The following is an 18,264-nucleotide window of genomic DNA, read 5'->3' as shown; positions in this document are numbered from 1 at the left end:
TAAGGGCATACATTCATCCAATTAAATGTAATTTGCTGTGGCTAGCAAACCCCATCGTATGAAACCATACCTAGCAGAGTGATGTCTTATCAGAGCGTGATGACGTGATTGGATCTCCAGGCTAGCTTAAAGGATGAGTTCACTCAAAAACAAAATCTCAATCATTATCTACTCCACCCAATTCTTATGTAAAGATGGATGAAGTTTCACAAAACATTTCTGCAGCTTCACAGCAAAACTGCGGCGTTCTCCTCAACAACTGACGTAGAGGGAGACTTGTATTAAAATGTAAAAAAAAACAACTGAAAGAAAACATTCAGCTTGTGCGGTGTAATCCGAGTCTCCAGAAGTCCCAAGATTCCAAACTGGCTTGAAAAGATGTTATTTACACCCTTGACACGCAAGTTTGTGCACCCACTTCAGACGAGTTGCACGTTTGAGATTTTAGTATAGCCGCTACACTGAAGATTTTGGCTCAAAAAGAGTGTAAATAACGTTCTCTTTAGGATTTTGGTGCTAACGTTGGCTTGGATTATGCTGGAAGTTTTTTTTTGTTTTTTTTTTGTTTTTTTTTACAATTTAAAATAAGAGAATGCTGCAACGCCTATTTGCTGTGAAGGTCCAGAAATGTTTTAAGGACTACAAATTTTCATTTTGGGCGAACTTATCCTTTAAATCTCAACAAAGCCAAAACTTTAAATGGTGAAAAAAAAGGTGCTACAGCTCGTTGCAGAGACTCTTTTGTCAAGTTTGGTAACATCATCAGAGACCAGAAGCTCTGCAACATGTTATAATAATTCAACTACTGCAGTAGGAAAACTGCAGTAAAATACAACCTGGGTTATGTTTTTGGAGCTTGGGCAATCAGTTCTGCTGGCTATGATAACATTGTACTTGCCAAGCTAACTGCTGAGATCTTGGACGTAGCAACAATCCCTCACTGTAGAGGAAAACCATGAGGCTGCACAACTATGGTAAGCAGGTAAAAGTTACACAGGGGAGTTATTTGCTTCATTTTAAAGTCTCAGTGAAGCAGAAGTAGTAGTAATAGTAATGTGAGGGTGTAACGAAAGGTTTCACCAACTCAAATTGAAACACACACCTCAGAGATTGCTCTGATATCAACTACGACCCACTAGATAACAGTCAGGTGCAGTTTTATATGATTGGCAGGTCTGCTTAGTTGCCACAACTCAGATTTGACTCAATAAAATGTGTATGTATACACTCCCAAATTTTAAGATGACTCATCAAAATGACATTACAAAACGATATCTTTATCGTATATTTGGCATAGACCGAGAGATAGCTGGAGGTTTCCTGTCACAGTGTCTCGAAGGAGAGATTAAGGTATTGTGACACAGCAGGAAACAGAGCAAGAGAAATAACGTAGTTGCATTTCACACAGAAAAAGTGAGATACAGAGAGAAAGACAAAGATAGAATTAATCATAGTTTACTTCATCCTGTCTGTTCATTCTAATACCGAGAATAATCATAAGTAACCCCTATGATTAAGGAAGCCACTTGCTGCAATTCTGAATGCACACTAAGTATCTGTAATTAACAGTTCTACTTTCAGCATAATTATAACAACTAAAACCACTATAAATGACCTGCCATCATCTATAATTATAATATCTACCATCGAGGTAATTATACAATCAGAAGGCCAGTTAAAAGGGGATGAGAGAAACTGGTATCTTTTCATTAACAGAAAATATCTCACGGACTCTTTGATGAGCGCTGATATCAGTGTGCGCAGTAGGGGAGGGGGCAGCAGCACGACCCCCACCGACTGCTTTGAACTCATCTCTGGCATCATTAATGCATGATGATAGTGATTAGAGGAGAGAGGGCCACCATGCCAATTTTCATACAGAAAAACAAGACAAGAGGAACAGGACAACTGCTAGCTCGTATGCAAAGAGCCCCGGAGTGACAGACACAAGCTCTTCAGTCACAGACACTGAACTAACCGTGTTGAAACACCCCTTTTGGATAAAAAGCTACATGCTGCATAATCCCCTCCAAGGCTTGTCTGTATTACACCGATGATGCAGCAGCTATGGCCTTTCAGAGTTTTGACAGTTGTTGTTTAGCCCCCAAATTATAGCGCCTGAAAGTGTGCCACCTGAATAACTACAGACTTTTGTGTTTAATTATAATTAATTCATAATTTGATCAATTTAAAAAAGCTATTACAACTTGATTAATTTCATTTGCATTTAAATGATGAAAAAAAAAAATGACAACACAAAAATCATTAACAGAAGGAGAGGTCCGCTACTCTGTGGATTGGACTTTAATTAATTTGTGGGCGGCGCACAGAGTACACATCGAAGTGATCACAAAATAGAAACCGTAAAATGTAAAAGCAGGAAACAAACAAACTTAATATGAGAGGCGCCTTCATCATTTACAGACAGAAAGATGAGAGAATTGATTGCAAATTTAATTAACTTTTGGACGACAAAAGTAAAATTTCCCGACAAGGTCCCTTTAGCAGCTGTTCTGGAGCTTTCGATTCTATCACATGAACTGCACTAAACCCAGTCATATCAGATACTGTTCTGATCCAGGGCCACTTACCAAAGAGAGGAGAGCTCAGAGATTACTTAGTAACTTTTTTGGATTAAAACATGGATTATCGTAGCGTAGTGATCTTCACTTGGGGTGAAGAGGTCGACCTGAATTTAAACACGCAGATGCACACAATCAGTGTGTGCTGTTGTTCGCTAGCTTAACGCTAGCTAAAGTACAGTAAGGTAATTTGGCTGTTCGGGGTGAGTAAACACTGGTGTGAGTAGGATGAGAGCAACGCTAGCTGAAATTGGCTTCACTTGTGGTAAACAAACCAATTAACAACCACCATGGCTGATGAAAAACTACCTGATATGATTCAAGCACAAATGTTCATAGACTTTTATCCACGTTCACCGACTTTCCCTCTCTCTCTGGCGCTCTCCCGAAAGTTATAGTGGCAGGCTGTCATTGTTGGAAACATCTGGGATCATGTACAGTAAGTGAGGTCTTAAGCCATTTCGATTCAGCAATCTTACATGTTCTGTCTTTAAGCTACGTCTGGATTCATTATTGTGTGCTAGCTTTTCTAAATTTGATGATCAATCATAGATATAGTTAAACACGATTCAAATTTAAAGTTATCCTTCCAGTAGTCCTCCCATGACTGAAAGAATAATAAGCAATTGCTGTTATAAATAACAAGCTCTTCGAAACATCAACAAAGCAATCACTTTGATAATCACGACTGGAGGTCCTGACTTCAATATTTATGGACCCCATTCAAAGAGAACAAAAACACTTACTCGTCCCTGATGAGTTTAAAAGGTTTATAAATCCTTTCCCAGTGGCTACACCATACAATTACTCGGAAAAAAACCCAACTAATTTACAGGAAAGTTTGCTTTGATTGATACATAGTATACACCTCGACCAGCTGGAGTAAACTCACAGCACTAGAAGATAGTTACTGATGCTGCTGGGTATTTGACAGGTACTTGCAGGGAAGAGGAGTCTTTTTCTGTAGTATTTACAGTGAAACTCAAGCTGTTACAGCCTGAACCTCCTATGACCTCAGTTGAATCATTTAACGAGAATTATTTCGAGCCTCGTTCCTAGCTGTGTTTAAAATACCAAGTTAGTTATGATTTGGTAATGTGCTATTTGTTTCAACAGGACAGCATTTGGACCACATAAGGTCTTCTTAAGCTTTCTGTATTTTATTTCACATTATGTGTGATACACCATTTGTGTTTGAAAGATTGTGTCATCCATGAAGAATAAAAGAAGAATGTGAAAGAAAACATTTACATACACGTGCCTCCTGATGATTGTGATTACTGATCTTTCCAAATATTTACCTGTAAGTAAATAGCTGTCAGTCGCAGCAGAACACTGGTGAGGCTTTGCACGTGAACCTACTGGTGTATCTCGCTATCAGTCGACATATCAGTGATGTTCCCTGGTGGTCTGAAGGTTAACACTGAACATCAGCTGCAACATCTGCATCCAGCCGGGGGACCATGTCGCATATACTAAATAACAGCTGATTGAAGGTAGCCGGATTTATGGATTAACTGATTTGGACTTCTGGACAGATGAGTGAATCAGTGCATGTCACATACAAAAAAATGACTTTAATAAAATGTATGTGAATGCACAGCTGACTGGAGGACTAACTAAGCTGGAACGAGGGAAAGTGTGCATAGAAGAATGAATGATCAGACAGACTGCAGGGGGAGCTCACCTTTTGTTCACCCTCCTCCTCATCGCTGCTGATCTTCAGGTCATCCTCCAACATTCTGCGCAGAGACAAAGAGACACGTGTTATTGCAGTCCTGACCTCCTGTCTGCTCGTATTAGGTCGGATTTGCCGAGTCGTGGTCGGCGATTCCCTTTCATGAACATTTCTGGCAAACGGATTAATTACACAGCAGAAGAAGCAGAGCTGCTTCATGTTAGGGAGTGAAGAGGTGGACAGTGGATGGAGCACTTCGCTGCCTTAAAACCTACCAGATGTTCGGCTTTTCGAGCTCGGAGGAGGAAAGCCAGATTGTTTTTTCACCTGGAAACTTTCTGTCTGACAAGCGCTGACCTACAGCCAAGAATTCCTTGGAAACAAAGAGGACGTGCTCGGCCGAGATCAGTCCCCCGGTCAGGACTGTACACGGATACTTTGGAGAGAGCTAATAATTACAAAAAGGACCTGCTTGTTGCTTTTATTGGCTTTCGTTTATTCTCACCACGCTGGAGATGAAATTCTAACAATATAGATGTACGGAGGCTGTGAAAGAGATATACAAGACACAGTCGATAACATGACCTCCCTCAGAGCATCACCTGCTCTTTACCGCACAAATTATTCAGTATTTATGTGCTGTGCATTGGCAAGTTCCTGTGTTTTATTGCTTTATATAAACCCTCCACACAAACTCCTGTTATTTTAAGCTGGCACTGCTATTGTTATGACAGGAGAATCCCCTAAAGGGATTTTTACTGCCTCACGAACCACTCTTGTCAGTGCTTGCACCGCTAAAAAACACTCCCCAGTGTTGTGGTGTTTTCAGATGGGACCGTACGAGTGGTGAATAACTGAAGCACAATGAGAAAAAAGCATTGCAGATAAGCGGGGCACAGTGCAGCACACGCAGCGATGATAGATATGTTTGAATGAATGAATAATGGATTCATGTTTTATTTCATAAGAAGGGACAGATGGAGAGAGGGAGATAGTGAGTGAGATGGAGATGATAATGACGGAGAGGAGAAGGGGAGCGCGCGATGGAGGAGAGGGAGATGGAGACTCAATAGAGGAAGCGTGGAGGGAAAGGAATAAAATGCAAGAGAGAGTGGAAGCATCCATGAGGACAGACGCAGTCAGATATAAATGAGTTATGGACTGAAGCATCCAGCTTGGAAAGCACGGCATCAGATTTCTACAAGGCTCTTAATTGCCTTCATAAAACGGAGTCTTTTTTATTTCTCAAAGTAAAGCGCGAGCAGTGCTCCATTACTTGCGGAAGTTTGTCTGAGAGGATGTTAATATTTTCCGAAGCTAAATCAAAGCCACGCTCAGCTAATGACTAATTGCTCAACACGGCATTTCAGATGCACATGAACTCCGGCTGCAAAACAAAACACACGCATAAATCTTTCTCTTGAGTTGACTTGGCTTTAGGGGGAAAACGCTCAAGCTGAACAAGCTCCCTGCCAGCGTCTCTGTGTCATCGTCCACAATGAAGACAAACTTATTCAGACCAGCTCACAGCCCTAAAGGAGTCCTATTAGGCTTTTGTTTGTTTTTATTTCCCTCTCCTTCAGTGTTTTAAATGTCCGTGTGCGTGTAAAAGATCTTGAAAGTTCGCACCAACAGGAGCTCCTCTCTCCCACAGAACACACTGCGCCTGAAACGCCTCGTCAGTAGTCCCTCCTTTAATTCTGTGACTTTGTGACATCACACGACATCACAATGTCACATATCTACATAATTTATGCCTAGCAGCTAGTTCGGCACATAAGAATTGATTTAGCACATCTACTCTGTTGTTGTAAGCGGTTGTTGTAAGCTCAGTCATGTGTGAGCTGACCAATCACGATACTGGGTGCTTGGGAGGAGGGGCCTTAAAGAGACAGGAGGGGTTTCAGACAGACGGAGAATACAGAGCTGCAGCACTGGACAGTATGAGAAAACTGTGTTTTTTGAGCTTTAAATCATGTAAACCTATTCTAGAAGTAACCCAAAATGAAATGATGAGCCTAAAAATGAGGATAAAATGTCTCCTTTAACTCTGTCCTTCTCTGCTTCTTGTCCCTCTGTGTTCTACAGGAAAATATCCCCTTCATTTATCATTTCTTGACTCCATTTTGGCGCTTAGCGATCATTGCTGCACTTGGATCTCCTTTTAATGCAGGTTCTGTTATGTGTTGTTCTTTCCATTGCTTTTTATGGTGGCCAGCACTGCTCACACCAACTCCATCCTTCATTCAAAAGCTATGCCAACAATGCGAACCACATACTGTAACTATCTGTGAGTCAGACGTTTGTTTAGGGCAGTGGTTCCCAACCTGGGGGTCACGGTTTCCTGCTCTAACAAATTAAATTAACTTTTTCAGGCTTTCTTTGAATCTTTGCATTTTTCTTTGTGAATCATCGGATAATTTTACCTCTGAAAATGAGTCAAGAGTGAAAAAAAATCTCTCTTTGATTGAACTGGCTGTGAGAGGAAGACATGCATCCGGTGACAACGGGTTGAGAGTAGACAGTGTTTTGTTTTAAGTGGTTATAAGCCTGAAAGATTAGGAACCGCTGGTCTCGTAAAGTGCAAGGAGGCAAAGAGGTTGAATGTTACTGTGGTTCATTATTCTGCAGGAACAACACAGACACGTGAGCAGACTGTAGTTCAACCAGCTTTTGAAGTCGTTGTCATTTTGAGGTTTGTATCGTTGTTATTTGCATTTTCTTAGCTTAGTTTTCTCAGTCTAGCTAGTCAGCTAACGTTGTTTCAAGCTTCTGGGGCTAATATACAGACAGGTGGTGTGGAGAGGAAACCCTTTTAAATCCAAATCAGGGATGCATGTCGGCGGCTGGGTGACACAGTCAGAGATTTCTACTTCAAATTCAGAAAAACATAGCAACACCCCCGTCCTCCCACAAATGTGTCATCGTCCATCACGACGTTTCACTGTTGACATAGCCCAATGCCAATTTGGTTGACATCGCACAACCCTAATTGGTATCTTTGATGCAATGTGTCAGATTTTTGCTCTGAGTTTGAGCTCTTACGCAAGGCTCGTTGGTTGTTGTCACTCATGTTGTGTCTTATTATTGAAGATAAATACTTGTTAACACAGGATGCATCAGAATCTGAACATGCACCTGCACAGCAGATGTGTTACTAGTGCTGCTGAATCTCATTCAAAATTAACATTACATTCACTCGGCAGATGCTTTTGTCCAAAGCAACTTACAGCAAGTGCATTCACACTCCAACGTGTTTTAATAACATCACAATAACACTTGGCTGCTTATTGTCTCCTGTAACTTGGTGCTGACAAAGCATCATGTTTGACAGTATTCTTTTCGTATTGAGCAAACAGAGACCTTGTAGTTGGCAGTGTTGAGGCCCTGCTCTGTGTCTAGGATGTTAAACTGCACTCTGTGTTTCTGTCGCTGCCAGCAGGTGAGACGACCACACTGCCGACTGAGCAACCACCGAAGCTGCTCCGACTAGACACGAGTCTTCTTCACTTCTTCCGCTCTGTTGCATACACGCAGTTGTCTCGGCATCATGTGAGCGGATCCGAGCGTAATGAACCTCCTGCAGCGGGAGGGTATGGTATCCTCTCTACTCTCTGCTCTAACCAAATAAACAAATCAAACACAACATATTCTATGTAGCATTAATGCACAGAGCCTGTTTGAGAGGGATTACTGTCGGATGAGTTTTCTGTAATGGTCGGACATTGTAAACATTCGGCAAAGAATATAGCAATTAGCCTCAACGGCACAATTACTCTTGAATAAGACGAGGTGTTCATTATCCCGAACATTTTACGCTGTTGAGCATCGCAGTAAAAACAAAGAACTGCCTAATGGCTGCAGTAAACAGGCATTGTTTTTAACCAATAACAATTATTTCACCCTAATAAACAAAGCAGCATTTATGCTTGAATACAAGATGGGAAAAAAATTACACCTCAGGGCAGACAATAGTAATCAAAAGCAAAAAGGCTTATCGGCTTTGGAACCAAAATAGTGTAATAAGCCACAAAAAGCAGTGCAGCTCCAGCAGACATCATCCTAATGGAGATACAATTAACTATTTAAACACATATCTAAAGAGGAGGAAATGAGAGTTTACATGCTGACCTGGAATTTTAATGAAACGAGCTGAATTAGTGCTGACTACAGACTGCTTTGACATCTTTTTAACTTGCAGGATTTTTGCATCATCTTTTGGCCATCAAGTCTTTTTCATTTTCAAAAGCCTCTGTCTGACACTACGCTTGCCACATTTTCTCTCCTTTTTTAAAATGAGCTTTCATCAAATGCATAAATAATTCATGGCACTTAGCACTTGAAAACTCTCATTAGAGGTAGTAACACAGGAGTTGTCATATTGAACTAATGTTAAAGGGATAATACGACTGTGGATAGAGCAAAAAATCCTCTTCCCCTGATGAGGAAAGAAATTAAACAAGAAAAGCAAAATGTGTAGAAGCACCAGAACTAACAGCTTTTTGTTTTACATCAAAAAAACATTCTGATACAACAAATAGATCAGTGTTCTTCAGTTTGGTGAGCACCTCTGTCATTTGTTTGAATTACTGTCATCCAAAATGGATAGATGCCAAAAAAAAACCCTTAGCTATTGTTGCCACTATCCATTCTTTCATGTCCTTTACAGTGATGACTTACTCCAATGTTTTAAACAATGGGTCCGTGATTTCAGCATGTAGACAAAAGCCTTGAAGCTTCTTGTTTCCTGTCAGTGCTAATAGAGCGCTGTAGGGAGGCCATTTTTGTAAGATAACCCAGATCACATCGCCCTGGTTCCCTTGACAAAAAGCCTATGGGACTTTCCAAGTGGATTTTGGATTATTGCAGAAAGTAAACTCTGTGGCAAACACACGAATATACTACTACAGTATACACGTTTTGTTCAACGAGATAATAGTCACAGATGATCACCACTTTAATGATTTTTGAAGCATAAATCCAATCACCAGAAGTAAGAAGCTACATCATGGCGACTTCCCCATCACCATCACTAAACATCTACTGAACTATATTATAAACAGTGTTGGGTGAGTTACTTTCAAAATGCAATACATTACATATATCTACTTACCTTCACTTTAAAGTAATATATTACGTTACAATATTTCTGTCTGCATAGATGAATGTACTACTTTTTAGTTACTTTCAACAAAATGCCCAAATAGAAATTTAATAACCTAGATCTTTTATAAATAAACAAATGTCCTTGGACACAGGGATGAGCAGGCAGACAAAGGATCAAAGGGAGATATAAGAAATAAATATTTTTAATTGTAGGCTCAGTCATATGAAACTACCTTCTATAATGGAGCCTATAATGACATGACAAGTCAAATATGTCTTTTTTTATGCCTTTATATTTTTGTCCACAGAACAAGGGATGCATGGTGTGATTCAAGAATGTAAATTAAAGTGCACTCGGAGGATTAGTCTTCATCATTAGTCCTATGAAATATGACTCATTACAGTCACACAGAGACTGAACAAAGAACTTATAGGCTCGGCCATATTAAATACACACAGCCTATATTAATATGGTCGTGGTGGACGGGCTCTTAAAAAAGCAACAATAAACACTTCGCTTTGGTCGGTAACGAGGATTGTAACGCATTACCTGACATAACTGTCATAATATATTACTGAAATATTCTTAGTAACGTCTAATGTCGATATTAAACTCTCTTAAGCTTGTGTTAACCACAGACCTTATTTCAGACATTTACCGAAAACCAAAACCAAAAGTCTATTGACCTCGAGACGAGGGATCCTGACGTGCAAAAATGCTAACTGATTTCTGGGTTTTAGGACTCATTCCTGCGGGACTCCATATATTTACACTTTTTTGCTCACTGAAACGACAGCTGTAGCTAGCTAGCTAAAAAAAGCTAATGTTGACAGCATGAGTTTGTTGCAAACACTGGCTCGGACTGACTTTTTAGAAACAGAAGGAGTCCCAGAAAAAAAGGTTTGTGATACTAGTGATGATATGGTGATAAAAGAGCGGCATTGTTCTTGTACTGCGTGTGGAGCTTTAAGTACGATAATAAAAAATGTAGGATCACACTTATTTCATTCTTACATAACTGTTTAGCAGCTTAGCTTACATACATTCCCCCATTGTTTAAAAAGTATGTGTCACTTTTATTGTTGCAAGACAAAAGGCACTTAGGTTGAGTACTAACCAGTGTTTGGCTAATGCAGCGCTACCTCTGGTAACAAGCTCGGCTCAGAGGGGCTGTAGCAAAAAGAAAAATCTGGACAAAGCTGCCAATGTCACACTCTGATATAGTGGACTAGCGTCGGCTACACAGTTCCTTTACTTTTATAAATGAGACTTGTTTTTGCTCAACCCCACAACATGTTACAAGATAATAAAGCTCCTAATGATGCTGGGTCAGGTTAGACTACTTCTGTCAGTGGTAAACTTGAATATGCTGAAGTTTACAGCTGAGCAGATAAACACACTGTTTAATCCACTTCCTGCACTCTTCCTCTTGTGTTTTGGATTTTGTAAACGCTAAAGGCCGTTGCTGCGTAGTTACAGTAATTCAGCCGTGAGTGGACAATCACTGTTCGGCGGAGAGACGTTTCAGCGAACTGTCAATTTCTAAAACAAAATCATTATGCTTGTCTCGGTCAGGCTCGGGATGAATCAGGGCCGTGAGGCGGATTTACAAGCCAAGATTTCTGCCTTTCCAATCTCCCCCCGCCATGAATCCTGCTGTACAGCTCTGTGAGTGAAGTGGAGTGGGCTGCAGCCAGAGATGTTGCAATATGCTCCTGGCTCACGTTAAATTAATGTAGCTGCACTTTCCCGCTCTGATCCACACAATCTTTTTTTCCTCCTACCAGCAGTGAATTTCATCCAAGAGTCAAGCTTAATTTTACCTTGAGGCGAGCGCAGCAGCGGGTCAGAAATTCTCTGTTTATGTGTGTGTGTGTGTGTGTGTGTGTGTGTGTGTGTGTGTGTGTGTGTGTGTGTCAGAGAGAGAGATACTCACGACTTCTGTGGTGCAGTTGGTGGTTTAGCAGCAGCAGGCTTGTTAGCTGATACAGTACATCGCTCTGCAACACAACAGAGGACATTCAAGTATCACTGTTTTGCATGCGTCTTTGGCTGAGAGTGATTACTGTTTGACAAGCAGCCAGACTCAAATCACTGTAGATGTGTGGTACTTGTGCCACCCTGGAAAACATGACACCCTGCTCCAGTGTTATTAAATTAGTGTGTGTCCATGTGTGTGTTTTCTTCACTGTGGTAACAGGAGTTTGGGTGTAAACACAAAGCAAATGTCCCTTTGCAATAAAATTCAAACTGAAATACACTGTGCAACCACAACGACTCGAGGTGATGAATTCTCCTCCAACACACACTTTCTGAACCCTTTCACTGTATTTTATATTCTAGTCAGCGGCGTTTCTTCAGAGAGAAAAGGCTGCCAGTGGGGAAACATTTCAGCTTTATATACATCACAAACATCTCAAAAGACTACACGATGGGGTTAACAAAAGAGCACAAGTTCAGAGGAGCTTTTGAAGATCTGATGTGAGTCAGAGCTACTGTAATGTACAAATCCAGTATTGGGCAATGTGATGATATATATGATGAAACAAATGAGATCCTTTCAAGTGGTCTACATTTAGATACAGTACATGTACAGTATGGCTGTTTAGGCAGCAATCCCTTCAATATGTCCTCTTGTGTGAGACAATCGTGGGGAATGTTGCAGAAATCAGTGAGCAAATTTCAGTATTTTTGACTATTTATAACTATCTTCAATTGTCAGATTAATATTTAAACAATATAAAATGGGACATTTCAGCATTAAAATATCAAAAAAGAAAAATAACTTTGTTATACATTTTGTTTAAAACCCATACTGATATAATTGGCTGATGCTGGGACAGATATATAGGTATTGGTGTATATGTTGTCCACTATGTGCTGACATGAATGATTCTTGGGGAAGTTCTCAAAAAATCTTCATATTTGTTTTGTACATTAAAGTTAATTGTTAAACTGTAAAACATCCTGTGTCCAATACATACGCATCTTTCTCATAAGTGTTTGATTGATTTGAGGGATCAATACTAAAAAAGTGTATTTATGTAAATATTCTGTGTGTATCAATATTTTCTTCCCTCCCAATATCGGCATCAGCCCCAAAAATCCAGCATTGGCCAGGCTCTAGTTGTGTTCAGCTCATATGTAAGATTTCTGAGAACAACTTGACCTCTGTTATATATTTGGTTAAGCTGTGTACTAACATTATCCCAAATGGTTTGTCGTCTGTCGCTTCCAGGAGAGAGTCAGAAAGGGAGGAAGGAAGTTGGGGAACGTGGTTAAACATAACGCGACTACATTTTTACGACATGACCTCGTCTGGGAACATTAATGTCTGAGTCACGTCAGATAGATCTTCACCAGCAATAGTGATTGTTTAACAATGAAGACTCCCATGATCCCACACTACTTCACAACATCATCATACATTTTTTGTTATTGTTTTGATTGAGAGGCCTCTAGTGGTAGAAATTACATACTGTGATTTTAAAGGGTAACTCCACCAAACCTGTAAAAACAGTTGTTCAACTGCTGTTTTTTTTGTTATCTGGCCTTTAACTTGGAGAGATTGAAGTTAATTTGCTCAAGGAGGTTTGTTCCTGCTTGCCATCCACAATGTTACTGCTGACACTGACACTGCTTCCTGATTTCCCAAACTACGGGGCGGACCAAGGGTCATAACATGCGTGCGTTAAAAAAAAAATAACCAAGCTTTAAGAGGAATTAGCGTTAACTTTGACAGCCCCAGTTATTGTCTCATTAATATTGTAAATACTCAAATTCTGAGTTTGAATTTCTTCTCCAAAACTACATAGTGCCCCTTTAAAAACAGTGTGCTGAGTGTGAGTTTGGTAATAAATGTCTGTGTTCCTGTGTGTGAGCATCCTCGCTGCTATTAATAATAAAAGACATGGCCTCCACAATCAATCGAACCAACTGAGCTGCGTGCGTGCAATCATGTTTGTCTGATTACTTGTTTAGACGAACACAGAAAGATAAAGGAGAGGTTTTCTGACTATGATGCTCTCGGGGCTACGAATTCATTTGAACATCAGCTGCTTTTCTCACATCACTTCTGAGCGGTGCTGCCTTTATGGCCTCACCAGTGTTAATTATCACGGAGCCAGTAGGTGAGTGTTGATGCTGGGAAACTTACTCTGGGTGTTGTAGCCCGAGGTCACATGCTGTGACTCCTAGAGAGAGGGAGAGAGGGAGAGAGAAAGCCAGAGGGCGATGAGTTGAATGAATAAACCAACAGATGTCATTATTGATTTCACAGCAGCACAACGATGCCATTAAACAGAATTCAGATCCTCTCATCTCCCCGCGTCGGCGCCGCACCTCATTCTTAAAAACTCCCTGGCAGGATTAGCGTGACGCTTAGGGCTGAAAGCGCCACAACAGTCTTTCCTAATTCATTAACTACCGGGTCAGATTCACCGCCTCAGTGTTTACATTGCTTCTTCTCTCGACATCAGCACCAGTGTGATGTTGTGCATATTAAAAGTGATTCATAAAAGCAATCTGCAGAAGAAGAAAACACATCTGCTGTTTCAGTCTGAATATTACTGCCATATCGGAGATAAATGTTGAATATAACATTTATGTTGCTTTTAATGTGACAAATATTCCCACCGTTTACATTCGAGCTGTCATAAAGCATTTTTGTCGGAGCAGGAGAAACTTTACCGCCATCCATCTTTTGAAGCAGCGATTCTTTAGTCCCCGCTTTTATTGTGTCTCGGTCTTTGTTGATTACTGTGTGTTTTCTGCACTTCACTCCTCAAACACAACCTGTCAAACAAACAGTGTGGGTGGTGCTACAGTGTCATTTCCTTGAAATTTCTGTTGAAGTTTCTGTAAGTGATGTTTTGTTGGTTGTTATCACCAGTCATGTTAAAAAACCCACTTATTTCTGTTTATTATCAACAGGAAATCATCGCTTGCCTACCGCAGGTTTTTTCTTCTCAGGAAACAACACAACAGCAACCAGATACCAATCAGAGGTTTTAAAAAATAGAAAATGAAAAAGCTTTCTTTAGCTTGAAGTGGGTTGAAATTTTTCTTTTGGAGAAGATTGACAGGAGCCAAACATTATTAGTGCAACTTTGTAATATGGTGTCCTTTATCAGTGAAGGTCGCTCTGAGTCGGCTCCTTTAAGTGAACAATGGAAGCCAGCTCCCGTCTGAGAGGCTTTTTTTTTTTTTTCTAATAAATGAATACAAGAAAAAGCAAGAGGAGGATGAACGTATTTGTTGGATAAGTTCCAGAAATGTCTCTTTTTGTAAAATTACAACCCAATCATGGTGAGACTTTTGTATGCTGCAATGGTTGCCAACAAAAGTGTTTGATGTTTTTACATGATTTGAGGTTTTCATAACAAACAGAATGTGGAAATATCGTACTCTGGAGAATGTAAGGTTGGGTGGATGTGTATATAATACTGACAGTGAAAAATGTTTGTATAGGATTTTATTTTTATAGATATTGTATGACTTTGCTAGCTCAGGGTGATCTTGATTTGGTGACCTCTTGCATGTAATTGTGAACACACTTCCAGCACAGCTGTGGACCGTCAGGTAACAGTGGGCTGCAAGTCACTTTGTGAGTCTTGTGTCTTGAGTAAAGATCTTGAGGACGAGTCATCAACCATTTTTTTATTAAATCAATGCAAAAAAAAAGAGGAATTATAAAATTTCATTGGAAAATTGGAAATTACAAATAAGCCATAAATTTGAACAACACATGTTTCTTATGTTCAAATAATCTTACAGCAACAGTTGGTACATTGTGTGTGATTGATTCATGTTAATCATACAACTTTAAATGTTCATAAAAGGTTAAATGTTGACAATTTACTACCAGATGGACTCTGAAACACAAAGAAAGCTAAACCAGCCAAAGAGGTTTCTGAACCTGGCAACCCAAAATGTGCTTTTGTTAATGACTTACAACTGACTTTGAAGCATTAGATTTTATTACTAATGAATAAAGTCATAAATTACAATTTACAAAAACCATTTATAAAAGGTGTCATGTTTGAAAAATTCTACCCAAAGATTTAATATAAAAAATATTAACAGCGACAGTTCAGACGCCTGCAGACTGAAAGTGGCTCGCTTCATGTCCACTTCCTCGCAGGAAGGGAATTAAACATGCAATACTTAATTAACATTTTAATTTCATTGGCTGTCACTTGTGCCACTGTGCAGGATGAGGCAACAGTAATCTGATTCAATCACAGCAATCAGCGCCGCAGTGAATTTATGAATCAGATCTAATTAGCAGACTGAAGATTCTCAGTGACAGACTGCAGTTAGTTTGGTGATGAGCCGCCGATAAGTGTAGGAGTTTAAGTGAAGGTTTTTCATCTGTGTCACATCTTTTTCCGCCACTCACTGACTCATGCACAAATAAAAGGGAAACGGTGGAGTCAGAGCTCAAGTAGAGAGCGTGATAACAAAGTTTAAGGAAGCATACGTGACATTAGTTTGCACTTTTTACACCTCAATGTGAGCGGAGATCTTTTACTTTGGTGAATTAGAGACGAGTGGAACGAAGGCAGAGAGCTCACACTCACCTTGCTTGGGATGGGGAACTTGGTCTGATCAGCCTTCCCAGGAGTGTGTATGGCTGTGAGAGGAGGCGGCCAGGAATGTGTCATCTCCTAAATACACACACACACACAAAAACACCCCTTTTTTATAACATTACACAAATAATCTGATATTTTTGCATATTTGGCTCCAGTCCAAACTCAATACAGCATGCTTCACGGTAACTGTAGTTTTGCCCTCCTGGGATAAGTACCTTCTGAATAATAATGATGACTAAAGTTGAGCAAATTCGAGCAAAGGGACTGCTTATGCAACATCTCTGATGCAGAGGAGTTGAGTCAGCATTCAATCAAGGTTGTGCTGAAGCGTCCCCCATCAGAGAGGACTTTATTAGAGTTTGAACTGAGAGGAGCACGGGGAGTTAGTGGCACACCAGGGATCACTGTACTGAGAGTGAACTGAGTGCAGAGTTGTTGAATTACCAAAATAAAAGCTGACTCCGGTCGGCTGCATTAAAGCTCGGCTACACAGCAGCAGCAGCAGCATCGCCTTTCAATTATTCTAATCGCGCAGTCTCCCTAGTTGAATTCCAGCATCAATATGTAGCTTCAAGCTCCCATTAGTTAACAAGATAAGCATATGTGTGTGTGCCTGTGTGTGTGTGTTTGTGTGTACCATAGCTACATGATCTGTTAGGTATAGGTTGTTTCTCTTTCTCACCAACAGTGGAGAGGTACTGCATGTATGGGAAATCTGCTCACAAAGCAAAGTGAAGCCACCAGCTAATTTTTCATGTAAGCACAAACTCAGGTTCTCTCTTTCATGCCCTCTCTGCAAGCAAACACACACACACACACACACACACACACACACACACACACACACACACACACACTCACTCTCGAAAGTTAAATCCTTTGTAAGTTGCAAAGTACAAATCTGCAACACAATTCCAACATCAGAATTAATTATTTGATAAATGTTGCATTTACTTTGATTCACACTCGCACAGCTGCCGTACAGCAGCGGGTCACTAGGTCATTGGGCTTCAAAGGTCACTGACATCACAATTTCCCATCATGCGTCTCTTCACCCCTCAGGGGTGGATGACTCACATTCATCAGATGACTCATGTTTCCATGGTTAAGAGTGTGTTTTAGTGAGTTGTGGAGCCTATTGAAGATTCCTGAGTATGAGTAAGGTCTATGTGCATGTGTGTGTTCTCCCTCTCTGCAATTGTAACACACTTGGCCTGACGACATACGGAGCGTTGCTAGGCAACGCTTCTCTGACATCATCACGTCCCTCTTAGAAGAGTTCCTGTGTTTTGACAGACGGCACTCCTGATGGTGTGTGCCAGTGTGTGTGTGCGTGCATGTATTTGAATATGTGTATGTGTGTCTCTAAATGTGTTGCTGCTGCCATTGTATGTGATTAGCTCAGTCTGTCACCCTATCACACACACAGATATTAACACAGAGCCACATGTCACTGTGTTTTACAGTTATTATCTACTAGTCGTATCAACCATAATTACACCTTAACACAAATACACAAAATGTAAATTTACCCTGAATGTCCACATTGTGGTCTCTCACATTTTCCTCTCCACTATCTTTACACACTGGGTCTATTTTCTGCCAGAGCAGCCTGAGTTTATATTTAAAGACGCTTTTCATTTGTTGTCCCTGAGGAAATGTAGCAAAACTATATTTCCTTGTTGTGAAGGTATAAGCACAGTGTACGTACAAGCAAATTGAATATAAATGAGCAGCAAACGTGTATTTATTTAAATGTGTCTTCTGAAGAGGAGGAGACTTCTCGAATGTCTCCAAGACACAGTGGAACCATGAAGGAGATGTGTTAGAGTTGTTAGAGTTCAAATTTGTCCTCATTAACTTAATATTTCTCAGTCCTGATCGGTTGGTAGGTTTCCATAAACTACTTAAAGGAGGGCGCTCGGTGGAACTAGTGTAAGAAACAAAGCGAGTGGTCTAAGCAATAATAATAGTGTCAGGAGCATTCACTCGATAAAGTCGAATGAGAAACACCTGGGCCCCATGTCTACATGTTGTGGTGTGCAAATGATTCATATGTACCAAAAGTTTTGGTATTGGTCAAGCGGATCACTTCAGCTGGCAGCCGCCACACAGCCACAATGTAATCCTTCGGGGCAACTCCGACCGCCAAAGTTACGAACACTGAAAGTGCTTGTTTTTGCCACTGACAGGCTGAGGTTGTTACTGTTACTGCTTAGACAACTTGACAGTAATGATTAATGCAGAGAAAGACCTTTTTGTTAAACAAAAGATCCGTTTTGTAACCAGAAACACAAGTCA

At 40.3% G+C, this 18,264-nt stretch overlaps 1 protein-coding gene across 2 annotated transcripts in view; it reads right to left on the bottom strand.

The window, feature by feature from the left end:
- The window catches only part of aff2 (AF4/FMR2 family, member 2), a 173,382-nt gene that overhangs the window by 59,653 nt on the left and 95,465 nt on the right, over positions 1 to 18,264 (bottom strand). For both annotated transcript variants that reach the window (XM_084353930.1, XM_084353931.1), the window contains exons 6-9: positions 15,949 to 16,035; positions 13,524 to 13,560; positions 11,304 to 11,367; positions 4,270 to 4,324 (exon numbers count right to left, since the gene is read on the bottom strand). In XM_084353930.1, the coding sequence (XP_084210056.1) occupies positions 4,270 to 4,324; positions 11,304 to 11,367; positions 13,524 to 13,560; positions 15,949 to 16,035 (243 nt within the window). The remainder of the gene's footprint in view (positions 1 to 4,269; positions 4,325 to 11,303; positions 11,368 to 13,523; positions 13,561 to 15,948; positions 16,036 to 18,264) is intronic.

Source organism: Pagrus pagrus, assembly GCF_965226575.1.
Source record: "Pagrus pagrus genome assembly, chromosome: 5".
NCBI lineage: Eukaryota > Metazoa > Chordata > Actinopteri > Spariformes > Sparidae > Pagrus > Pagrus pagrus.
This window is presented reverse-complemented; position numbering and strand designations above follow the sequence as displayed.